The sequence below is a fragment of the Thalassophryne amazonica genome, chromosome 5 (genome assembly GCF_902500255.1).
Source record: "Thalassophryne amazonica chromosome 5, fThaAma1.1, whole genome shotgun sequence".
Lineage (NCBI taxonomy): Eukaryota > Metazoa > Chordata > Actinopteri > Batrachoidiformes > Batrachoididae > Thalassophryne > Thalassophryne amazonica.
Genome location: NC_047107.1, coordinates 111,934,023 through 111,961,070, shown reverse-complemented (window position 1 = coordinate 111,961,070; position 27,048 = coordinate 111,934,023). Strand labels below are relative to the sequence as shown.

General features: G+C 44.4%; 1 protein-coding gene across 1 annotated transcript in view; it reads right to left on the bottom strand.

The window, feature by feature from the left end:
• The window catches only part of gnb1l (guanine nucleotide binding protein (G protein), beta polypeptide 1-like), a 103,678-nt gene that overhangs the window by 54,291 nt on the left and 22,339 nt on the right, over nt 1-27,048 (bottom strand). Inside the window, exons 2-3 of the mRNA XM_034171115.1 lie at nt 26,247-26,414; nt 21,719-21,844 (exon numbers count right to left, since the gene is read on the bottom strand). Coding sequence (XP_034027006.1) covers nt 21,719-21,844; nt 26,247-26,356 — 236 coding nt within the window. The 5' untranslated portion in view covers nt 26,357-26,414. The remainder of the gene's footprint in view (nt 1-21,718; nt 21,845-26,246; nt 26,415-27,048) is intronic.

Below are 27,048 nucleotides of genomic sequence, written 5' to 3'. Positions count from 1 at the left end.
CTCATTTGAAATGGACAGACGGAAAGTGGAAAAGTGTGCTGTGGTCTGATGAGTCCATATTTCAAATTGTTTTTGGAAATCATGGACTCCGGACAAAAGAGGAAAAAGACCATCCAGATTGTTACCAGTGCAAAGTTCAAAAGCTAGCATCTGTGATGGTATGGGGGTGTGTCAGTGCCCATGGCATGGGCAACTTACACATCTGTGATAGCACCATCAGTGCTGATAGGTACATCCAGGCTTTGGAGCAACACATGATGCCATCCAAGCAACGTCTTTTTCAGGGACGTCCCTGCTTATTTCAGCAAGACAATGTCAAGCCACATTCTGCACTTGTTAGAACAGTGTGGCTTCGTAGTAAAAGTGTGCGGGTACTAAACTGGCATGCCTGCAGTCCAGACCTGATGCCCATTGAAAATGTGTGGCACATTATGAAGCGCAAAATACGAAAACAGAGACTGTTGAACAACTGAAGTCATACATCAAGCAAAAATGGGAAAGAATTCCACCTACAAAGCTTCAACAATTAGTGTCCTCAGGTCTCAAACACTTATTGAGTGTTGTTAGAAGGAAAGGTGATGTAACACAGTGGTAAACAACACTGTCCCAGCTTTTTTGAAACATGTTGCAGGCATCCATTTCAAAATAAGCAAATATTTGACAAAAACAATAAAGTTTATCAGTTTGAACATTAAATATCATTGTATTCAGTTTTTATTTACATTTTACACAATGTCCCAACTTCATTTTAGAATTGGGGTTGTATTTGACATAGCCTTCCATTTTACAATTAACACTGTGATAGACTGCTAGCCTTTCCAGAGCATACCCAGACTCTCCACCAATGAGTGCTGGGATAGGCTCCACAACCCCTGTGACCCTTAATTGGAATGAGTTCAGGAAATGAACGAATGAATCAATTTTTACAATAGTATCAGTGCCTTGGTAGCTAGTAGTAAGGCAGCTCAGATGTTCTGCACCCCAGTTATGCCCTCCTGTTTCTAACTGAGAACACCGTGACGTTCCAAGGGCAAATTTTATACATATCCCCACTCCAGCATGTTCAAGGTTAAACCCACATTGCCCTCTCAAAGAGACATGACTGACAAACCTGAAAAGGGAGCATCCAAGAGGTATCCAAATCCAATGTACAAACCACCCTAGGTAGTTCCAGTCAACATGATGAGCAGCAGACCTCAACTAGTCTCTTTCTGAATACTGAAGGTCTTTAACCAGTCTCTTAGGATGCGCCCAACCACTCAATAAAGGACATTTTTGACCACCTCATGGGAGAGAGACAGCAAATGTTTCAAGACATCACCACCGGAACAGAAACTTGCACAGGAGCCTTTGAGATGGAAGTGAGTATAGAAAGCAACATCTCTGCCAACAGCAAAGCAAGCAGGGAGCAACTAACATCGTCCCAAATGGGCAAAAACATAAGGAGATGGCAATTTCAAATATTTGAAATGAGTACATCAGGCAGCAGATCAACACCTTTGTAGACAACCATGAAACACTTCTACCTGTTGTGAGGCACAAAATACTTAATGTGTTAATCTCCACCAGCCAGCCAAGATCACCCTCAAGGGTACAGAAGAGAGCTTGTGCCGAAGAAGCTGAAAATGTAAAGCCTGACTTGACAACTTTAAAGAGTTGACCAGAAAAGACCTTGCCACACGACTGCTGTCTGGTTGCAGTGGTGGATCCACGATTTCTCTGAAGGGAAGGCCACAATGTAATGCAGTATCTTCAAAGCTGGCTGCTTCTGCGGGGCTTAGAGAGGGCTGAGAGAAATTTGTCTCAAGTGCCAAGGACTTCAGAGACTGATATACCTCCAACAAAGCACTGTCGTATTAATTGTCCACAAGATGGTGGTAACAACCCATCACAGAGGAGATGGTCTAGTGGTTAAGCGTTGGGCTTGAGACCAGAGGATCCTCGGTTCAAACCCCAGCCTGACCTGAAAATCACTAGGGGCCCTTGGGCAAGGTCCGTAATCCCCAATTTGCTCCTTGCATGGCAACACCCTGACATCTGTGTGTGAGTGTATTTGTGTGAATGGGTCAATGTGAAGCATAGTTGTAAATCACTTTAAGCGTCTGATGCAGATGGAAAAGCGCTGTAAAAATGCAGTCCATTTACAGACTGTTATCCAGGTTTTTTTTTTTTTTTTTTAAACCATGTAGCCGTGTCTTGTAAACACATTAAAAAAATGTGACTTAAAAATAATCTCCCACCTTGTACAAATACGCAGCTGTGGAGGAGGAGTGCAGGACAGAACACTGGCGAAGAAAATGTGCCCAAATCAACAAAACACATAGTTTCACCATCGCTCTGCTTCAGAAAAAAAAAAAAGCACGCGGTTTTTTTTCTCAACTAAGTACTACTTGCTTGAGACACACACACGCAGAACAGGAATAAAATAAAGTCTCACACATGTCCACCAATAACACACCTGCCCGCCATTTACCAAATAGTCACCACACAGCGAGAGTACATATTCTGTTATGATTGAACTTTTTATTTTTTTTTTTAAGAACTCAATTTCTGGTCTTCACTTTTCAGAATGCTCATCAACTAAACCTACACTATGATTCACAAAATCTCAATGATAAAAACATTCCAACAAAGGAAACACTGAAAAGAAAGAAAGAAAAAAAAACTTTATTCATGATAATAATTATAACACCTATTTATAGAGGAATTACCCAAGAATCAAAGCACTAAATAAAATAAACTATTAATAAAAGATAATGGCGTTGGCCACAGGGAGAGGCGGAGAGCTGGGGTAGCATTGCTTATTGCTCCACAGCTCAGTCACCATGGAGTTCACCCCGGTGAACGAGAGGGTCACGTCCCTACGCCTTCAGGTCGGGGACAGGTCCCTCACTGTTGTCTCGGCCTATGGGCCAAGGGGCAGTATAGAGTACCCGCCCTTCTTGTTCTCCTGGAGGATTTGAACAGCCACATGGGCGGTGACAGTGAGACCTGGAGGGGGGTGATCGGGAAGCACGGCTTCCCCGATCTGAACCCGACTGGTGTTCAGTTGTTGGACTTCTGTGCTAGCCACAGTTTGTCCATCACAAACATCATGTTCGAGCACAAGCGAGTCCATAAGTGCACGTGGCACCACGACACCCTGAGCCGAAGGTAAATGATCGACTTTGTAGTTATATGATCTGACCTTCGGCCACGTGTCTCGGGCACTCGCGTGAAGAGAGGGGCTGAGCTGTCGGAACTGTTGGAACAGCTGGGAGGGGTGGAAGCCGGTCAGACCTGGCAGGCCCAAGCATATCGTGAGGGTCTGCTGGGAACGACTGGTGGAACCCTGTGTCAGTGAAGTCTTCAACTCCCACCTCCGGGAGAGCTTCTTCCAGATCCTGGGGGAGGTTGGAGACATAGAGTCCGAGTGGACCATGTTCTCCACCTCCACTGTCGATGCGGCCGCTCGCAGCTGTGGTCGCAGGGTCTCTGGTGCCTGTCGCAGGGGCAATCCCCGAACCCGGTGGTGGACGTCGGAAGTAAGGGATGCCATCAAGCTGAAGAAGGAGTCCTACTTGTCTTTGTTGGTAAGTGGGACTCTGAAGGCAGCTGACAGGTACCGGCAGGCCAAGGGTGCTGCAGCCTGTGCGGTCGCAGAGGTAAAAACTTGGGTTGGGGAGGAGTTCGGGGAGGCCATGGAGGAGGACTATCGGTCGGCCTCAAAGAAATTCTGGCAAACCGTCTGATGCTTCAGGAGGCGGAAGCAGCTCTCCACCAGCACTGTTTACGGTGCGGGTGGGGAGCTGTTGACCCTGACTGGGGATGGTGTCAGGCGGTGGAAGGAATACTTTGACGATCTCCTTAATCCCTTCGTCACGTCTTCCGAAGAGGAAGCAGAGACTGGGGACTCAGAGGCGGACTCATCCATCACCCAGGCCGAAGTAACCGAGGTGCTCAGAAAGCTCCACGGTGGCAAGGCCCCTGGGGTGGATGAAATCCGTCCTGAGTACCTTGAGTTTCTGGATGTTGTGGGACTATCTTGGTTGACACACCTCTGCAACATCGCGTAGCGGTCGGGGACAGTGCCTCTGGATTGGCAGACTGGGGTGGTGGTCCCTCTGTCTTAGAAGGGGGACCGGAGGGTGTGTTGCAACTACAGGGGGATCACACTCTTCAGCCTCCCCGGTAAGGTCTATTCCAGAGTACTGGAGAGGAGAATTCGACCGATAGACGAAATTCGGATTCAGGAGGAGCAGTGTGATTTTCGTCCTGGTCGCGACACACTGGACCAGCTCTACACCCTTCATTGGGGGCTCGAGAGTTCATGGGAGTTCACCCTAACAGTCACATGTGCTTTGTGGATCTGGAGGTTGGCCTCCGTCAGGGCTGCCCTTTGTCACCAGTTCTGTTCATTACCTTTATGGACAGAATTTGTAGACATAGACAGGGTGTAGAGGGGGTCTGGTTTGGGAACCACAGAATCTCATCTCTGCTGTTTGTGGACGATATGGTTCTGTTGGCTTCATCAAATCAGGACCTTCAGCATGCACTGGGGCAGTTTGTAGCCGAGTGTGAAACGTCCGCGATGAAAATCAGCACCTCCAAATGCGAGGCCATGGTTCTCGACCGGAAACAGATGCCTTGCCCTCTTCAGGTTGGTGGAGTGTCCTTGCCTCAAGTGGAGGAGTTTAAGTATCTCAAGGTCTTGTTCACGAGTGAGGGACGGATGGAGCGTGAGATCGACAGACAGATCAGTGCAAAGTCTGCAGTGATGCGGTCGCTGTATCGGACCGTCATGGTGAAGAGAGAGCTGAGCAGGGGGGGCAAAGCTCTCGATTTACCGATCGATCTACGTTCTGTCAGGAAAGATGACTTTAAGCTTGCTTTCAGCTTGTTTTCATCTTGGAATATAGTACGTGCCATTGGATTAATATACATGCTGTTGGATTAAACTGGACAGTGTTTGGTACTTTCCCGGAGTAAGTGAGGTCATACCGGACTTTTCCATTACAAATGGGGAGGCCCACGGAATGAACTCAGTGGTGAAGACGATGGAATATGTCTAAAGATGATTCTAAAATGACAAAGTATGATCAAATGAAGCATTAATGTGTTAAAAGTAATGTCTAAGAATGATTCTAACATAAGTATGATTAAATGAAGTATTAATGTGTTAAAAATTAAGAGTTGATTAGAAAAAGTATGTTACAAATAAGTGAAATGAATGATTATATGAGTTGTTTTTCATAAAGAGTGCAGAGTTAGAGAAAAAAGGAAGTGAAGAAGTTGTTTTTCATAAAGAGTGCAGAGTTAGAGAAAAAAGGAAGTGAAGAAGTTGTTTTTCATAAAGAGTGCAGTCAGAGAGAAAAAGGAAGTGAAGTGATGTTGCAACAAGGCAAGAAAGCTGATGATAAACAACTGATCAAATGATTAAGATGTGGTAAAATATGAAAATGAATAATAAGGAATGAAAATGTTTGTATATGATCATATGAATTGTTTTTATGTGAAAGAGAGTTGTAATGAAATGATTGAATATGATTGATGTGATTCTAAAGACATGATTTAGAAAAACGAATTCTCAGAAAAGCTGAAGTGTTAACAGAAAAGAGGAACTTGAGAAATAAGTTACTGGCAAAGGGCCGCAGATGGCTTCCAGTAAGGGAAGGAGAAGGGAGGAGGTTTTGAGTCACCAGCGTCCCCATGGTAACCAAGATCATCCAAAGACAACAAGAATCAAGCACATATAAAAACTGTAAAACACCAGGAAACGGGGTTATTCTTCCAGGGAGAGGTGCTGTTGCCACTTCTCCCCTGCTACGAGGAAATCACAAGACTTGACCATCTTGTGAGCAGCAATTGGAATCGTGGAGTGAGAGGATTGGAGCCATAAGAGATTATTTGAGAGAGTTTTCAACTCCCACTCAGGCCGTCCAGTCACGGAGTAGCAGAGCATTGGAGAATAATCACTGGCCTTAAGTCTGAGTGGGGAAGGTTCAACGTTTTCTCTCTCAAGGAGCATCACAGCATACCAGAATGGATTAGATCAACTTTTGGTTGATTGAAGAAGGAATAAACTCTTATGTGGATTAATTTCCTGAAGGATTACAACATCACACAAGGATCGTGGTCAGCTAACGACTAATAGCTGATGAAGAGGAAATCAAGTTCATCGAGCTGGGGACTTTAACCTCAAAAACCTCCTTCCCTCACTCCTAGAAAAATTGTTAAGAAGTCAATCCAGTCCAGTCAAAGTAAGATCAGACAGTATTATTGAATCAAAAACAAAAATCTCTGCCAATCATTATTTTAATTATACTTGAATTACTGTTGTGAAATTATCATCATATAACCTATTTTGATTATGTTGTCGGCACTTGCAAAACCTGCAATAAATTTCCAAGCATGCAGTTAAAGTGTTAAGGCTCGGACATTGGATTTATTGATGCTTCTTAAGGTGTAAAAGTTAAAGTTTATTGGGTGTACAACATCAAAAAGTGCTCTAAAAGGTTAGTCTGGTTTTTAATGAAATTAACACATCCTGGGGACTCGCTGTACGAGTCACTAAATTCAAAATCTAGCAACATTCCAAGAGCCCTGATCCATAAGAGGAGAGCTGCCATTAACGGGCGTGGCTGGTCCGTATCCTGGTTCCAGAGAAGGCTATTCGACCGGGGTGCGAGATCAGCGTCAGCGGGGTGGACGTCCGGATGGAGGCAGTGAGCGGCTAGACGAATCTCCTCGCCACCAGCTTGAACAGCCTTTGTGAAGCCCTGCCGGGTAATACCCGTGGAGACACGAAGGTCGGACCCCAGAGACGGAGAGCTGGTTTTAGTACACAAACACACTCATCGGAGGGTGAGCGTGTGCCGTGTGTCTAAAAAAAATAATGGGATCTGACACGTGGCGCCCGAACAGGGACCTGACGAAGTGTAGTCGGGTCTGAGGAAGAATCCTGGCCAAAGGAGAGTCTTTGCCATTGGATAGGTGGAAAGCCCCTGAGTGGATCACCAAAGGAGACAGTGTTGTGGAGAGTGTCGGCTGATGGCCTGTATAGGTCCAGTAACGGCTTGAAACATATCTGTTTTCCAGAGGTGTGAAAATTTGGAGGCGACCACCAGAAGGACGAAGTAAAGACAACAGGAGTAAGTATCCCAGGGAGCTGGGATCAAGGACGAGAAGCAGACGTGTCACTGCTGGATCGTCTGGACTGGGACGAGAAGCAGACGGGGATAGCCTGCTGGATTGTCACGAAACGACGAGGAAGGGAAGCAGGCGAGGGAGCCTGCTGGATCGGATCGTCAAGAGAGCGGGTATGAGAGTATACCGTGCAAAATGGTGATCTACAAGAGAGAATAGGATCATCAACCCGTGAGGTTCCCGAGGGGAGAAGCGGGAAAAGGAGCAGCTGATTTGGAGTTAACCTCTGGAATTAGCGCTGAATAGCCAAGTAGTCTGTCACTCATCCCTGACTCAAGGCGCCAAGACAGGCTTTGAGAGGCAGACGACTCGAGACAACAAGGACCATAGCTGAAGTCAAGGAGACGACAGTGGTGGAATCGACAATCTCAGCAAGGGATAATCATTATGAAACAGTAAGGTTAGTGTTAAAAACAGGCAGTGAAAATATGGCTGAAGAGGAGTCAGGACCCGTAGCAACCCCTGAATCCGAACATGACGAGGGAAAAGAAGTGGATATTCGGCCACACAGAGTGGTATTGTATGGACGAGGATATGATACTTGGGCAGAAACAGTTCAAAAATATGTCAGAGATCAAAGTGTAGAAACTGATGAAGAAAGTTTCAAAGAAGCTATGGCAGGAACTATACACACATTAGGGATATATTATCCAGGTAAGCATAAGGAGGGGCAGATCCTGGCCGTTTTGGAGAGCCCACCAGTCCCAAAGGACAAGACGGGGACCAGAGAGTGGCTTGAGTGGTGGTGTAAACTTCTTGGAGAAGAATGGAAAAGAGGACAGACCTTAATAAGTCCTGAGAAAAGTTATGACTCCGTAGTAAAAATGACAGCTGGATTGTTGGGAGTAGAGATCGCCGGAATGTGGGCCCAGAAGCTTGGGACAGCTTAAAGCTGAAGAATGTGTTGCCGGACCGAGTTACCATATTAAAGAGGAAGGGCGTTCGCAGGAAATCTTTAGAAAATCTAAAGCAAAAACCCACCATGTATACATTGAATCTGACTACATGGAGGACTTAAACCCTATGCCCGAAGGAACCAAAAAAATGGTGACCCAAGATGGAAGACGGGCATATCATTATTTTGGCAGTCCTTGGGATATGGAGATGGAGATAGTCTCATTGTCTTCACAAATCACAGACTGAAAATTGCCAACCGAAAATTCCGAGCAAAGCTCAAGGAGCGGGCAGGCAAAGAATACCAAGAGGAGCTTAAGAACATAAATTGATTTGGCCAAAGAACGCCAGCATCGGCGGGTAGTGATATGTGTGGACGGATTACGATCTGGACACATGACATGGGAAGAGGCAGAAAAGGTTGCCATGGCAGCCGTGAACCTACACATGCGTACCCCAGGAGTATGGGGATCAATGAGAGAAATTGTGGTGGTCACTAGCAATGAGCAGGAGCAAGATCGAGTGAGAAGGGCACTCGAAGCGGTGAACCTAGGACCAAATAGAGCAGGTCCAAAGAAGGGTGCAGTTGGAGCAAGTGGAGTGGCAACTAGTCCCCCGTTAGTGATGCAGCCCATTCCCATGGCGACAAGTGAGAAAAGATCAGTTCATGCTGTAGGAGTGCAGCGATTAAGGATTAAAACCCCACGACCAACATTAAAACAAGTGGCAAGTGGGCTCCAGACTAATCATACACCCCACAGGCTCCCAATCTCGGATGAAAGAGCCTATCCAGGCTCCTCCACCGGATAATGGAGAAGAGGATCCTATATTCATTCCTTTACCAGTCGGAAATACCGAAGCAACCGGGTCACCCCGAAAGTCAGAACAAAACGGGGACCCACAACCACAAGACCCACGTCCTCCCCATGAATCTGATATGGATGAGGACCAGGAAAGAGAGTCTGAAGAGGAGATCAATCCACAAGACTCAGTAGAGGATGAACCGCTATCTGTGGTAGGGGAAAGAGAAGTCTCACGCCCAGAACTACGAACTGGACGCTACAGAGGATGAAAGAAAGAAGTTGGGGTGTATAATGGCCTCAGAGAGAATTGCAAGAGATGTCAGGGTCAACCCAGTGGAGACCCGAGATAAGCGACAAACCTATGCTCCAGAAGTTGGGCAAACTGGGTATGACATCCCAGAAGAGTGGATTGAGTGACAAAATGAAAAGAAAACTCTCGAGGTAACAGCTACTGTTGGAGAGTGGGCTAATATACTAATGTGGCCCTTCTATCCTACACTGACTGCCTGTAAAGAGTTAACAAATAACTTCAGAGTCGCCTATTTAGGCGTTGCCCATGATGTGATGTTGAGAAAACTAAAAACAGCAGCTTTACGCTGGTCACGGCAAGTGTTGAGAGAAACCAATGAAGAAAATCTGGATGATGAGGGAGAAACAATTCCACCATCGTCAGGATTACAAGCAAGCCTCCCAAATCAGAACTTTCCTGCTGGATCTAGAGAGCAAAGTCTGCCAGCAATTCAAGCTGAAATTCAAGCAGACGGCAGGGAATTCGGTGAATTCAAGAAATTAAAGATGCTGGTGAGAGAGAAAGAACCAAATGAAGACCTAAAGGACTATTTGAAAGAAGTGTGGCCCCCTATTGACAGAGCTTCGAACAGTGAAGAGGGTAAATCTATGTGGCTAACCCAAGTTACCAGTCAACCCATCAGTCGGGGTGAACCAGCACGAAACCATTATGCCAGGTTAGTGTTGGAAGATCCCAACGATGAAGATTCCCATATTGCTCGAGCTAAACCTGGACTAGACAAGGGTGAAACATTGGTTCAAGTTTGGCATGGGCTGAAACAGACAATTTTGCCACAACGCTATGTTAAGGCACTGAGAGAGGTCACTAAGGGAAGAAGAGGGGAGATAACCTTTGTGAAAATGCCCATAGACGGCACTACAGTCCCACAAATGGACGCGGTGGTAAAGAGCTGGGATCTGGAGCAGCAGTTCTATGAAGAAAAGAGGAAGAAGGAGAGCACACCGAGATCAGGACAAAAACCGGTGGGAGTGGAGAAAAGAAATTCAGTGCCTAAACCACCACCTCCTCAGTCACATCAAACACCACAGAGGAATAATCAAAGGCCTCCAGTTGGACAATGGAGCTCTCGGCCGAGAGGTCCACCACCTCCACCACCGCAATCGCGACCTACACCTGCACCTCGTAGTGGTGGCTATCTCCCTAAAGAGGAGTACGACAAATTAACTCCAGAACAAAGGAAAGCCCTCCAGGAAGTCCGCCAAGCTACAGCGGCGGCTGGAGGGCAAAAGAACTAATGGCTTCGGAGGCGCAGGTCACGCTAGACCATGCCTACTGGGAAGGGGACAATATCTACACTGATGTGGATGGAGAACCGTACCTGGTGGACACAGGAGCAGAGGTGTCCATGACCCGCAGAAACCTCGAGACCAAAGGATACCTATTGATCCAGTATGCAAATGCAGCAACGGAGAAAAGACCATTTGGAATATGGAAAGGGGTAGTTTGGATAAAAGGCCCCTTTAATTTGATAACAGTCAAGAATTTGAGAGAATTGCATCGGCCCAAAAGACTTCGAACCCTAATAAGACGATGAGTGGAAAAATTACAAGCAAGAGTTGTACGTATGGATATGACTCCAATTGGAAAGAGTCCGGTAAGCTGGTACAAGGAAGTGGATGTACCGGCTGTCACAGAAGAAAAGATTGATGAAAGTGATTTCTCTGAAGCAGGGAAAGAAAAATTGAGGGAAATTATCTCCAAAGCTAAAGTAGCACAATTTAAAAATGATTGTGGAGATTTGGGGGCTAAACACATTAATGTCATCGAACGGGGAGTACATCCACCAGTGCGACAATATCCCTTGAACCCTGGAGCGGTTGAGGAAATGGATAAAATAGTAAAAGAATTGGAAGCTTTGGGGATCATTCGAGTGGAATTGAATCCGATCACTAACAGCCCCATCCAAGCAGTTAAGAAGCCAGAGTCGGCAGGAGGAGGCTGGAGACCAGTAATCAACTTCAAGGCTCTCAATCGACGAACAATAGCCAATAGAGCGAGTTTGATAAATCCCCAAGGAGCATTGAAAACGCTCCAAATTAAGAAATACAAATCATGCATTGATCTGGCAAATGGATTCTTTTCCCCGCGATTAGCAAAACAGTCACAAGGGAAAACAGCATTCACACATAAAGGGAAAAGTTATGTGTGGCAACGACTCCCGCAGGGATACAGAAATTCACCAAATGTGTTCCAAGCAGCAGTAATGGAAATATTGAAAGATCTGGGAGTAACAGTCTACTTCAATGATGTGTTTATCGCAGATGATGATGAAAATGAACACCTAATGCAGCTGCAAAAGGTGATACAGAAGCTCACAGAAGCTGGATTAAAACTCAACCTGAAGAAATTGTCAGTTTGGACAATTCAAGGTTAACTATTTGGGATTCCAGGTATCATCAGACATGGGACTCTCAGAAGTATACCGAGAAAAATTGAGTCAGATTAAACCACCGCAATCTGAGAATGACCTACAGAAAATACTGGGACTGTGTAACTATGTGAGAGATCACGTTCCACACTATCAGAGATACGCAAAGCCCTCACGCAGGCAGACGGATGGCAAGTGAGAAGGTTCTTGGACCCCCTGAGGACCTTTCACACCGATGAAACCTGTTGGGCTAATCCTGCAGCAACAACTGCGCTTGATCAAGCTGAGGGGAATCAAAGCAGCGGTGACGTGAGTCCAATGGCCCCAAGTGTATATTTGATGTTGGACACAACTAGAGCAGGAGGAAGTGATCAAGCTGCAGGAGGTGGTGAGCGAAAGCCGTCTCTGTTGCATGAAGCTATACATCAAAATTGGTCCCATGGTCCAGAGTATGGGCACTTATGACCCTCCAATAGACACAGTGCAAATTCCACTGGTGTTCAGAGTGTATAGAGATCCGGAGCGACCCGGATATACAGACATGATGGGAGGACTGACAGATGATCAACAGCAAAAAGCCCAAGAAGAAGGATGGATTGGCCCTTGGGAATTGACAACTTGGGCAAAATTGATAGAAGAAGTTCTAAAAAACCCAGAAGTTCTACTGGAAGATGCAGAAGAGGTGCCACAAGAAAAAGGGGGCAGAGAAACCCTCATGTATTATTTTACCACTGGATTAGGCGCCTGGGGAAATAAAGCAGCAAAACCGAAGAAGTAGTCAGCCGAGTACCACGTGACACCCGAAGAATGGGTGAGGAAAAGGAGGATACAATCTAGGGGGGGAGTGGCTAGCAGAGCGGACACTCCTAGTAGGCCAAACCAAACAATTAAGGTGCGGCTCACAGTGCTGATGGTGTTGGTTCCCTATGTGGGGGTTTATTCTGTTGGAGCACACGTTGACCTCCTGGAGGAACAGCAGCAGTCAAACTGATCAACCGACTCAAGGTGAGGAAAAAATCAAGAAAGTCTCGGAGTCGCTGGATGTTTCCCTCCATTTTCCGCGGGACAAGGAAGAAGTAAGAAGAAGCGGCTGTTTGTAAAATGTCGCAAGGACCAAGTGTATATAGAGTACCCATTATTATTAATCGAGGAAGATTTGGACCCTACATACAAGGTGTCCCCGGTGCTGAGAAACTATATTTAAATTGGCCAGAAAAAGATTTTGAAGAAGACTGGGAACTAGCATCTAAAGGATATTTTGTCACAAATTATGAATATAAAAGAGATGCCGAATTAACAGAGACAACAGGACAAAAATTACTCGCTGAACGAGTGCTGAGCGATGCAAGTCTGCGGCATTGGTACATGAAAGGACGCCGAAGAATGCCCCAATCGGTTCCAAGATGTCCAGATACCTACCCATGGATATTAAATGTGGTTTACTTACAACTCAAAGACCTAAGATTCACACTGAGATGGGGGATTAATTACGTTGAGCCACTCCAAGGAGTCTATGTTGAAATATACCTTAACCAGTGCTTGATCTGGACGACAAGCCCCAACATGCAACGTCAACTGCACAAAGGACTACAAGACCCAAGATATCCCGTATTAGATAACCAGACATTAAATTTGAGAGTTATTGATCAACCCCTGGCCTGTATGACCTGCCTACCCCCAACCATACCACCAATTTTTGAAAATCAAAACTTCTGCTACCTGTACAAAAGCGGAGTCTGGAACTGTAGTCAGGCAAGGAACATTCAGCTTCAAATTGAGCCTAAGGATCAAGAAGACAAGCCTATAGTTCCCCTTTATCTAGCCCTATCACAAACCAGATATTCCGGATACCGATTTTGGCAGCATTGGCAAGATTTATGGGACTATGTATCCCCACATCAAGTACAGAGGATCCCTGAGGGACCCCTCCCTAAACCTGACAGAATGATTGTTACGATGTGGAAGTGGGCGTGGAAAGGAATGGATTCAGAACTTAAGCACCCATCTCCCATCTACACTCATCTCTCTAAGAGACAACAACTGTTCCCTATGGTGGTGCATCTTGGCAGAAAGAGAAGGAGACCGATGGCGGAGTAACAACTCACTCTGAATCATGCTGCGGACCTTCAAACTAGATGAAAATAATGTAAATAGTCTACGCTCCGGGCCTGGAGGACTTACACCATATTTGGAATTACCTTACAAGAAAATATGTTTAAGCTGGCCACAAAAGGATTACAAAGAAAAAGGATGGTTGCTGGGAACAGGAGGATACTTTGTAGATAATGACTCATATAAAAGAGCTGCTGACCTTGCAGCGCCTGGAATATACACTCCTTTAGAAGCTATCGTGAACAAAGTTGGACAACACTGGAATTGCCCCGGGGTCGGATGGAAGTTTTACCCAATTCCCCGGTGTCCAGACTTATACCCCTGCATCTTGAACGTGGTGTATGTACAGAAAAGGGGCTACAGATTTAAAATAAGGTGGGGACCTAATTACGTTGATCCATTACAAGGAATGTATGTGGATATTTGGCTCGGATCTTTCCAGATCTGGATCAGTAGTCCCTATATGTTTAAAAGACTTCAACTACAAGAGGCAAACTTTTTATTTGATTGAGAACCAAACTTTGCCAATATGTACGACAGTACAGTACCTTGACATCGAAAAAGGCGCAAGTGTTCCGCCTATTAGAAGTGGATGGCGAACCAGAGTACTAGTGGGGCTTTGGCAACCCCCAAAGGCTATACTGATACGACTTGGCATAAAGTCGGGAAGAGGATTATTTCGGAGATCGACTCCTCTGTACTCTGTGATGGCGCAGTATGTCTACAATGGAGCAGCATATTGGGATGCCTATGAGGATATCTTGCACCTACGTAGAGAATTGAATCCTGCATCTTTACAGTGTTTCTACACACCCCAGGGACCACCGCCTGAAATGAAGGAGGTGACAGTTGTCACTTGGAAATGGGCATGGCGAGGACTAGATATTAGACTCCCATGGCCATCTCCTTTGTTAATCACCCTTCTTCAGCAACGAGCATCAAGTGTCTCTGTTGGGAGCACGAGACAAACAACAGCACCTAAGATCATCTATCTCCGAGATGGAAGAACCAAGGGAAGACAGCGTGATCACCACGCAACCTCAAAGAATCAACGACAGACCAAGAGAAGGAGAATTTGGCATAGAAATGCCACAACTGCAACAACCTCAAAAGCTGGAGCCGCTGCCACCAGTACCGAGTGAATTCTACTACGAAAATGTTGGAATAAGGCAGCAGCAACAAAGACAGCCGTGGAAGAAAAAGTGCCTCCAATGTTGGAGTTGGATGGCCAGACTTACAGCATTATTAGTCGGCATTGCTGTACTTCTAGCTATCCTGTACCACTATGGTAGTACGCCCTGGACCTTAACCCATATCAGGGTCCAGTACGCAACAACTAAAACTTTTCAACAGACATGTTGGGGAGTTGAATCAAGAAATATCTACATGATATGGGACCAGAATTCTACAGAGAAATGGGCAAAGATGAAGAACCTAACCCAGCACATGCAAAAGAATAAGTGGCTGCAATACTTGAACGACAGTGAGGAGTTTCCAACCGTCACCACCAATCACAACCTGACCACCGGAGCAGAAATCCTTCAAAACCTATAAGTGAGGGATCAAGAGATTATCGTGGCAACCATCTTACGGTTAAAACAAAGAGAGCAAAGAGAAGTAGGCTGTACTTGGATAAGACCTGAACCTGGCGAGCCAGCCTGGTATTGCTCATGGGGATGCAGAGTACTACTGGGTTATCGAGCAGGATACTGGGAGAAAGAAGCTGTTTTTCCAGCATTACCAAGACATGACGTTTGCAGAATGATAATGCCTACCTGGAAACATTGGGGTAATTATAACCTCACCTGTGACAACACCCGCAGCAGAGTGCCGAAAGTGGATACTACATCTACAATAACCCCTCCATTGAACAACGCTACCGACATGGGAGCAGGGATACCATATTCCAAACCAACCGTCATCTCACCAGTAGCATTGGTGGGATCCACATTGATATCACCAACACAGGGGAAAACTAAACCACTCCCTACATCGCCAACACAAGATACCCAGCAAGTATTAGAACCAAAATTTAAAACTATCGATAACGTGGTTAAAAATAGATGGAAGGAGATTCATGATTATTGTGTAAAAGAAAAAGTGGCAAAATTAGATAGATGTTATTGGAATCGACCTACTGGATGTAAATCTCAAAATTACATGGTGCTTGCACCAGTTATCGATTTGATAGACAGGATTACTTGGAAACAAAAACAAGAGGCAAAACATGATGAATGGCTTAACAACACTTTTCCGTGGGTCTGGAGTGGTCCACTGATACATTTTGAGGGAAATTTTCCAAGGGGATACACGTGGACTGGGCATAGTTTGCGGGGCCCACATAAAGCAAAATTCTATGTGCAAAAACTACCAAAGCCTGATGAGCTAAGGTCAGTACCTCGGGAAGATTTTAGCAAAATTGATCAATGCGTGGTGAATAAAATCTATGGAAGCTTACATGAGACAGAATACCATAATAATTTGGCTGAAGGTTCTGGTAAATCCCCCCGATGTCCCATAGACCAAATTAAGACAGGGAATTGGCTAAGATGGGTATATAACTGTACAAAGTTGTTACAGGTTCCAACCATTAAGGGGACCCTTCAAGCATGGCAGGAAGGAGTTAAGCGTAGTAAGGACGTGACCTGGTGGGGAATGGACAAATATGAAGTTGAAGATTGGGTATTCCCCTGTTTAGATCAAAGTAATAATTATTGGGTTAAATATCAATACATCGCCACGGTCTACTCCAGAGATAGAGCTACTTGGTCTAGTGTACTCTGGAGACCAAATCCTTATGTTACGCCACGGCCATGGAAAATGATTTGTAATAGACGTAATACCACATGCACAATAAGCCTTGCCCGCCAAAATTGTAGAAAAGTTCCTGGCTGGGAAGAATATTGTGATGCTTACTATGACGGCGAGTATGACACTTATGGCCATCAAACAGTTTGGGAGAAGAACGGTGCTGGAGAATGGATAAGAGCTTTTCCACCCAACGTTGGATGTGCCAAGGCTGTCCTGGGACATGGAATACCGAAAAGGAAGCAGATCCTAGGCCACATAGTGCCATTTGTTGGAGATGCTTTGATAATGCTTGAAGAAGGATATGCATTCAAGAAAAGTCTATGTGAAGGACAAGAAATTGTCGGTTACGAATGGTTGGGACCCAATCGGATTTACAATAATGGTACATGTGAATCGCCTGCAGAACATTGGTTGAGCTGTGGAAAAGGAAGAGGTCGGCATGAATGTTCTTGGTGGGAAAGAACGCAAATAATCGCTGGAGGAATCATCACCACTTTCGCTGCAGAGACCGGAGAGGTCATTAAAGAAGGTCTCGAAGTAGTGACTGGTTGGATAGGACATTTGTTTGGATATCTTTGGCCCTATCTGTTAATCATAATAGGACTTATTATTGCTGCAGTAATTGGATATGTTCTGATAAAAGGAGGTTTCGCAGCCGCCCTGCGCTTGTGTGGGAGGAGCACACAACGCAGTGATATGGAGCCCCTCCTCCGTTAGGGGAGGAGCGATGGAGCCTACAAAGCCTGACGCCGAGACACGCCCTGTTCATTCTGCCTTGGGGGAGTGAAGGAAGAAGAAGCATCTACATAACAGCGTACAAACTTAAGGAGATAAGTAAAAAAGAATAAGAGAGCACAATGTCCAACAATACTGGCGGCATAAATGACACCATCTTCAAAGTGAGTAGAGTGGAGTTTATTGCACTACTGTTAATATGGCTGCTATACTGCTGTGTCGGCCGATGGGACTTACGACAACCACTGCGAATAGTAACGCTACTACATGGATGTGTTAGATTGGCGATCATGAATCTGCACTACGGTCAGAGTGATTTAGGGTTGTCATTATTCATTACTCACGTCCTCGGTCGCTTTACTCTCCAGTTTGACTGTTGGGGAATATGGCAGTACACATCAATTACAATTTGGATGGTGATAGATATGACAGCAATCTTTTACGCCCCGGCAGTGATAGCTGACATTGTGTGCGAAGCTGTGATGGCCCTGACCCTATTGGCGTACATAGCTACGTTAACTGGAGCCGTACAACGCAAGAAACCCTGGCTCTACAAACTTGGACTTATCATAATTTGGGCCTTAGGATGGGGAATATTATCAGCTTTACACTGGCTGTCCATGGTTAGTCAACTACTCCTGCTGTTATGGTTTACGACCTATGATGCTTGCTTCCCGCGTGCAGCTGCTTCAGCTACAGCGGGAATGGTAACGTCATCACAGTCCCACTCTCCTACGGTGATCATGAGGCGGCTCTGGCGTGCATCTAAATAATCCCCGAAGAACACTTTTGCTTGCTTGCAATATAATAGTTAAAAGACTGTTTCCTCTTACACTATAGGGGGATATAAGATGTATTCATTGTCAAGCCACCTTGGAACAAGCGCTCTACTTCTGGGAGATAACACCGACTCTGTGGTGCCCGACGTGTTATAGCAACAACTTCGCTGTTCAAGTGGCACGAGGAATATTGGGACGGAAGGATACTTCTTTTCTGCCCCAGGTACCAACAGCAGCATACTTAAAAATTGAGATCGAGGCAGACATGAACTGGCATTCTCTCTTGAGTGATCAAATACGATCTGACACTATAGTGTCTCCAGAAGGATATATGTATTGCCCCGTGTTTACCAAAATGTGGATGTATCCTACGGGAATAAGATTCTCCACAGCTCATCTTGCCGATGGCCGGATCGTGGCCATTGGTCCTTCATTACCACCAGTTCCACGTTCATTTCCACAGCGAACCGAGGATATGAACTGGTGTTTGGAGGCCCTCACGCAGGTGTTCCTGGACGAACACCTTCAACAGCCCGAGCCTGAGCTGAAGCTTCACCTCAACCGAAGGATACATCACCACGGCCACCTACACCAGTTACACCGTGTTATACACCCGTCACCCCCACTTCACCATGCACACCATCGTTCCCTGACGGATTATCATCTCAGGAATATGAGGCAACTTCGTCTCCATCGGGATTACCATCACAATCACCGCTACTGGAAGAGCAACCTTCTGACGGCGACAGCAATCTACAGATGGGCGGAGAGGAATACGTGGTGCTGGATGAGTGTCGTCCAACTCCAGCTCCTCCTGTTCTGTCTCCGATGGTGGATGAAAAAGAAGTGCTCACCCTTCACCCTGTCGACGATGACGAGGATGTTTTTATGGAGGCATAGAGAGATCGGCAGAGCTTCAAGTCATGGAGGGGGTGTCAGGAAAAATGACTTTAAGCTTGCTTTCAGCTTGTTTTCATCTTGGAATATAGTACGTGCCATTGGATTAATATACATGCTGTTGGATTAAACTGGACAGTGTTTGGTACTTTCCCGGAGTAAGTGAGGTCATACCGGACTTTTCCATTACAAATGGGGAGGCCCACGGAATGAACTCAGTGGTGAAGATGATGGAATATGTCTAAAGATGATTCTAAAATGACAAAGTATGATCAAATGAAGCATTAATGTGTTAAAAGTAATGTCTAAGAATGATTCTAACATAACAAGTATGATTAAATGAAGTATTAATGTGTTAAAAATTAAGAGTTGATTAGAAAAAGTATGTTACAAATAAGTGAAATGAATGATGAGTTGTTTTTCATAAAGAGTGCAGAGTTAGAGAAAAAAGGAAGTGAAGAAGTTGTTTTTCATAAAGAGTGCAGAGTTAGAGAAAAAAGGAAGTGAAGAAGTTGTTTTTCATAAAGAGTGCAGTCAGAGAGAAAAAGGAAGTGAAGTGATGTTGCAACAAGGCAAGAAAGCTGATGATAAACAACTGATCAAATGATTAAGATGTGGTAAAATATGAAAATGAATAATAAGGAATGAAAATGTTTGTATATGATCATATGAATTGTTTTTATGTGAAAGAGAGTTGTAATGAAATGATTGAATATGATTGATGTGATTCTAAAGACATGATTTAGAAAAACGAATTCTCAGAAAAGCTGAAGTGTTAACAGAAAAGAGGAACTTGAGAAATAAGTTACTGGCAAAGGGCCGCAGATGGCTTCCAGTAAGGGAAGGAGAAGGGAGGAGGTTTTGAGTCACCAGCGTCCCCATGGTAACCAAGATCATCCAAAGACAACAAGAATCAAGCACATATAAAAACTGTAAAACACCAGGAAACGGGGTTATTCTTCCAGGGAGAGGTGCTGTTGCCACTTCTCCCCTGCTACGAGGAAATCACAAGACTTGACCATCTTGTGAGCAGCAATTGGAATCGTGGAGTGAGAGGATTGGAGCCATAAGAGATTATTTGAGAGAGTTTTCAACTCCCACTCAGGCCGTCCAGTCACGGAGTAGCAGAGCATTGGAGAATAATCACTGGCCTTAAGTCTGAGTGGGGAAGGTTCAACGTTTTCTCTCTCAAGGAGCATCACAGCATACCAGAATGGATTAGATCAACTTTTGGTTGATTGAAGAAGGAATAAACTCTTATGTGGATTAATTTCCTGAAGGATTACAACATCACACAAGGATCGTGGTCAGCTAACGACTAATAGCTGATGAAGAGGAAATCAAGTTCATCGAGCTGGGGACTTTAACCTCAAAAACCTCCTTCCCTCACTCCTAGAAAAATTGTTAAGAAGTCAATCCAGTCCAGTCAAAGTAAGATCAGACAGTATTATTGAATCAAAAACAAAAATCTCTGCCAATCATTATTTTAATTATACTTGAATTACTGTTGTGAAATTATCATCATATAACCTATTTTGATTATGTTGTCGGCACTTGCAAAACCTGCAATAAATTTCCAAGCATGCAGTTAAAGTGTTAAGGCTCGGACATTGGATTTATTGATGCTTCTTAAGGTGTAAATGTTAAAGTTTATTGGGTGTACAACATCAAAAAGTGCTCTAAAAGGTTAGTCTGGTTTTTAATGAAATTAACACATCCTGGGGACTCGCTGTACGAGTCACTAAATTCAAAATCTAGCAACATTCCAAGAGCCCTGATCCGTAAGAGGAGAGCTGCCATTAACGGGCGTGGCTGGTCCGTATCCTGGTTCCAGAGAAGGCTATTCGACCGGGGTGCGAGATCAGCGTCAGCGGGGTGGACGTCCGGATGGAGGCAGTGAGCGGCTAGACGAATCTCCTCGCCACCAGCTTGAACAGCCTTTGTGAAGCCCTGCCGGGTAATACCCGTGGAGACACGAAGGTCGGACCCCAGAGACGGAGAGCTGGTTTTAGTACACAAACACACTCATCGGACGGTGAGCGTGTGCCGTGTGTCTAAAAAAAATAACGGGATCTGACAGTTCCGACCGTCACCTTTGTCATGAGATTTGGCTCATGACCGAAAGAACAAGATCACGAGTACAAGTGGCCGAGATGAGTTTCCTCCGCAGGGTGGCTGGACGCTACCTTAGAGATAGGGTGAGGAGTTCGTTCACTGGGGAGGAGCTCCGAGTCGAGCCGCTGCTCCTCCACGTCGAAAGGAGCCAGCTGAGGTGGCTCGGGCATCTTTTACATTGCCCCCTGGACGCCTTGCTGGCGAGGTGTTCCGGGCATGTCCCATTGGGAGGAGGCCCCGGGGAAGACCCAGGACACGCTGGAGGGACTACGTCTCTCGGCTGGCTTGGGAACGCCTCAGGGTTCCCTCGGAGGAGCTGGAGGAGGTGTTTGTGGATCAGGAGGTCTGGGCGGCTTTGCTTGAGCTGCTGCCCCCGCGACCCGACTCTGGATAAAGTGGAAAAAAAATAGATGGGTGGATGGATGGATAAAAGATAAACGCCAGTAATAAAAAGTGCTGTACAGTACAACAATGCACAAAAATCCCAAATTAAAGAGCAGACAATATCAGGGTTTTAAAAAAAACGTGTAAATTGTACTTCAGTGTGACGTGTTTTTTCATCTTCAAGAGGTTTTTTTTTTTTTAAACAAGCGCAACTTATAATTCAGAAAAAATGGTGTGTATGTGTGGGTGTGTGTGTTTATTTGTGGTAGCATTGTAGCACTCACCAAATGACATTTTATAAGTGCAAGACAGCTGTTATACTGACCTGACAAGGACATCAGCAGATGGCCGTGTGCTGACCCAGATGACAGAGCTGCCAGAATGACCTTCTAAAACCTTCTCAGTCCTTCTGGTTGTCAGGCTCCAGATGTGGATGGCACCTTTCCCTGACCTGCAAAAAACAAAAGATGTCGTCTTACAAAACCACTTTGGCTCATTCATTTGGGTTGTAGCATCATATTGCGACATAAAGTTGAACGGTATTCATTATCACAGCATCACAAAACCACCTTGAGTTCTAGAGGGCAATCATGCAGGGATAGGATCCTCAACACTGAGGTACCTTTATGCTGAATTCTGCCCAGACAAATGCACCATATGGCTAAAATATCACAGCTGACTTTCCTTCACAATGCAATTGATATTCCTCAACTTGGCTTCCCAAAGTAACAATTAGTAATCACCTCAGGAAACACAAGGATTCTCCAAAGAGACCTAGTACCAAACATTCAGCATAATATCACTGTTTCTGTGTAGGCTCTCAGTTGTCCAGGTGGTTTCCATAGTAGAGAAGCTTGAATCTTCGACTGGACTGGGTTGCTTGACGCGAGGGCGTTTCGCTTCAAATCGCAGAAGCTTCCTCAGCTAAAATTCTTGCTCTGTTGGTCTGACTTCTGTCTTGACTCTTGTAGAGAAGAATAATCAGAAGTCACAAAAGCTGGAGTTTTAAACCTACCAGACCCCTCCTACTGAGAGGCAGACTGCTATAGGCTGGTGACTAAACAATAGCTCTAATTAGCGCCTATTGTGCTCTAGTTAGCACCCTCCTAATGACAGGGCAGCTGTCCCTCCTAATGATGGGACAGACCCTCTCCTGATGGCTCCCTTGACGACTCTGCTGATGACGTGAATGACTCATTACCATGAACAAAAGACTGAAACTGATCTGACCTGAGTACTCCATTGAGTACCCCATATTTGCGGAAATATGCTTAGATTTTCAGGGAGGGGGAAAATCAGTAGTCATGAAATTGTGATATTCAATTTTAATACATAAGAATTGATACATAAGATATAATCAGATTCAATTGCTAATGGAAATAAGGTGGAAATAATAATAATTGATCAACATATTGATTTATTCTGCCTAACAGAAACCTGGTTACAGCAGGATGAATATGTTAGTTTAAATGAGTCAACACCCCCGAGTCACACTAACTGTCAGAATGCTCGTAGCACGGGCCGGGGCGGAGGATTAGCAGCAATCTTCCATTCCAGCTTATTAATTAATCAAAAACCCAGACAGAGCTTTAATTCATTTGAAAGCTTGTCTCTTAGTCTTGTCCATCCAAATTGGAAGTCCCAAAAACCAGTTTTATTTGTCCACCTGGTCGTTACTGTGAGTTTCTCTGTGAATTTTCAGACCTTTTGTCTGACTTAGTGCTTAGCTCAGATAAGATAATTATAGTGGGCGATTTTAACATCCACACAGATGCTGAGAATGACAGCCTCAACACTGCATTTAATCTATTATTAGACTGTATTGGCTTTGCTCAAAAAGTAAATGAGTCCACCCACCACTTTAATCATATTTTAGATCTTGTTCTGACTTATGGTATGGAAATAGAAGACTTAACAGTATTCCCTGAAAACTCCCTTCTGTCTGATCATTTCTTAACATTTACATTTACTCTGATGGACTACCCAGCAGTGGGGAATAAGTTTCATTACACTAGAAGTCTTTCAGAAAGCGCTGTAACTAGGTTTAAGGATATGATTCCTTCTTTATGTTCTCTAATGCCATATACCAACACAGTGCAGAGTAGCTACCTAAACTCTGTAAGGGAGATAGAGTATCTCGTCAATAGTTTTACATCCTCATTGAAGACAACTTTGGATGCTGTAGCTCCTCTGAAAAAGAGAGCTTTAAATCAGAAGTGTCTGACTCCGTGGTATAACTCACAAACTCGTAGCTTAAAGCAGATAACCCGTAAGTTGGAGAGGAAATGGCGTCTCACTAATTTAGAAGATCTTCACTTAGCCTGGAAAAAGAGTCTGTTGCTCTATAAAAAAGCCCTCCGTAAAGCTAGGACATCTTTCTACTCATCACTAATTGAAGAAAATAAGAACAACCCCAGGTTTCTTTTCAGCACTGTAGCCAGGCTGACAAAGAGTCAGAGCTCTATTGAGCTGAGTATTCCATTAACTTTAACTAGTAATGACTTCATGACTTTCTTTGCTAACAAAATTTTAACTATTAGAGAAAAAATTACTCATAACCATCCCAAAGACGTATCGTTATCTTTGGCTGCTTTCAGTGATGCCGGTATTTGGTTAGACTCTTTCTCTCCGATTGTTCTGTCTGAGTTATTTTCATTAGTTACTTCATCCAAACCATCAACATGTTTATTAGACCCCATTCCTACCAGGCTGCTCAAGGAAGCCCTACCATTATTTAATGCTTCGATCTTAAATATGATCAATCTATCTTTGTTAGTTGGCTATGTACCACAGGCTTTTAAGGTGGCAGTAATTAAACCATTACTTAAAAAGCCATCACTTGACCCAGCTATCTTAGCTAATTATAGGCCAATCTCCAACCTTCCTTTTCTCTCAAAAATTCTTGAAAGGGTAGTTGTAAAACAGCTAATTGATCATCTGCAGAGGAATGGTCTATTTGAAGAGTTTCAGTCAGGTTTTAGAATTCATCATAGTACAGAAACAGCATTAGTGAAGGTTACAAATGATCTTCTTATGGCCTCGGACAGTGGACTCATCTCTGTGCTTGTTCTGTTAGACCTCAGTGCTGCTTTTGATACTGTTGACCATAAAATTTTATTACAGAGATTAGAGCATGCCATAGGTATTAAAGGCACTGCGCTGCGGTGGTTTGAATCATATTTGTCTAATAGATTACAATTTGTTCATGTAAATGGGGAATCTTCTTCACAGACTAAAGTTAATTATGGAGTTCCACAAGGTTCTGTGCTAGGACCAATTTTATTCACTTTATACATGCTTCCCTTAGGCAGTATTATTAGACGGTATTGCTTAAATTTTCATTGTTACGCAGATGATACCCAGCTTTATCTATCCATGAAGCCAGAGGACACACACCAATTAGCTAAACTGCAGGATTGTCTTACAGACATAAAGACATGGATGACCTCTAATTTCCTGCTTTTAAACTCAGATAAAACTGAAGTTATTGTACTTGGCCCCACAAATCTTAGAAACATGGTGTCTAACCAGATCCTTACTTTGGATGGCATTACCCTGACCTCTAGTAATACTGTGAGAAATCTTGGAGTCATTTTTGATCAGGATATGTCATTCAAAGCGCATATTAAACAAATATGTAGGACTGCTTTTTTGCATTTACGCAATATCTCTAAAATCAGAAAGGTCTGGTCTCAGAGTGATGCTGAAAAACTAATTCATGCATTTATTTCCTCTAGGCTGGACTATTGTAATTCATTATTATCAGGTTGTCCTAAAAGTTCCCTAAAAAGCCTTCAGTTAATTCAAAATGCTGCAGCTAGAGTACTGACGGGGACTAGAAGGAGAGAGCATATCTCACCCATATTGGCCTCTCTTCATTGGCTTCCTGTTAATTCTAGAATAGAATTTAAAATTCTTCTTCTTACTTATAAGGTTTTGAATAATCAGGTCCCATCTTATCTTAGGGACCTCGTAGTACCATATCACCCCAATAGAGCGCTTCGCTCTCAGACTGCAGGCTTACTTGTAGTTCCTAGGGTTTGTAAGAGTAGAATGGGAGGCAGAGCCTTCAGCTTTCAGGCTCCTCTCCTGTGGAACCAGCTCCCAATTCAGATCAGGGAGACAGACACCCTCTCTACTTTTAAGATTAGGCTTAAAACTTTCCTTTTTGCTAAAGCTTATAGTTAGGGCTGGATCAGGTGACCCTGAACCATCCCTTAGTTATGCTGCTATAGACGTAGACTGCTGGGGGGTTCCCATGATGCACTGTTTCTTTCTCTTTTTGCTCTGTATGCACCACTCTGCATTTAATCATTAGTGATCGATCTCTGCTCCCCTCCACAGCATGTCTTTTTCCTGGTTCTCTCCCTCAGCCCCAACCAGTCCCAGCAGAAGACTGCCCCTCCCTGAGCCTGGTTCTGCTGGAGGTTTCTTCCTGTTAAAAGGGAGTTTTTCCTTCCCACTGTAGCCAAGTGCTTGCTCACAGGGGGTCGTTTTGACCGTTGGGGTTTTACATCATTATTGTATGGCCTTGCCTTACAATATAAAGCGCCTTGGGGCAACTGTTTGTTGTGATTTGGCGCTATATAAAAAAATTGATTGATTGATTGATTGATTGAAATGACATACCAATTTCAGCAATGTATTTTAGATCTAATAATACATGATGTTGCCTCAGTTTCCAACAGAGAGCTAAAACCTTACTTAAATGAACTGGAATTAATGGCACTCTGGAGAGAGCAAATTTTCAAAAATGGCTGCCAGGAACCTAACATGAAATGAGATTGTGTACTTTGAGTTTGGTCCTTTAATGAAGCACAGAATATGAAAAGGTGCTGAGGGGTCTGACTTACCCAGAAAATAGAAGGGGACTGTCCCCTACATGGCAGTTAAAGTGAAGAGTGTTAAGGGGCCCTCCAGCACCCCTAAGGGTATAAATGGGGGGTGGAGCAGGACGGGACATTGCTGGATCATGCAACCATTACATGGGTGCAAATGAAGCCAAAAACCTGCATCCTCATCTGCAATGCAAAAGACAACAATTACAAAAACCATGTGTTTCACAACTGTATATTCAACATGTACATTAGAGGGCATCTGGAAAGTATTCAGTGCTTTACTTTTCCACATTTTGTTATGTTGCAACCTTCTTCCAGAATAGAGTAAATTCATTTTTCCCATCAAAATTCTACACACAACACCCCATAATAAAAACATGAATAAAATATTTTTTTTAATTGTTGCAAATTTATTAAAATAAAAAACTAAGAAATCACACATACGTAAGTATTCGCAACCACTGCTCAGTACTTTGTTGATGCACCTTTGGCAGCAATTACAGCCTCAATCTTCATCATGCCACAAGCTTGGTGCACCTATCTTTGGGCAGTTTTGTCCATTCCTCTTTGCAGCACCTCTCAAGCTCCATCAGGTTGGATGAGGAGCGTCTGTGCACAGCCATTTTCAGATCTCTCCAGAGATGTTCAAGCGGATTCAGGTCTGGGCTCTGGCTGGGCCCCTCAAGGACATTCACAGAGTTCTCCTGAAGCCACTCCATTGATATCTTGGCTGTGTGCTTAGTGTTGTTGACCTGCTGAAAGATGAACTGTTCCCCCAGTCTGAGGTCAAGAGCGCTCTGGGGCAGGTTTTCATCCA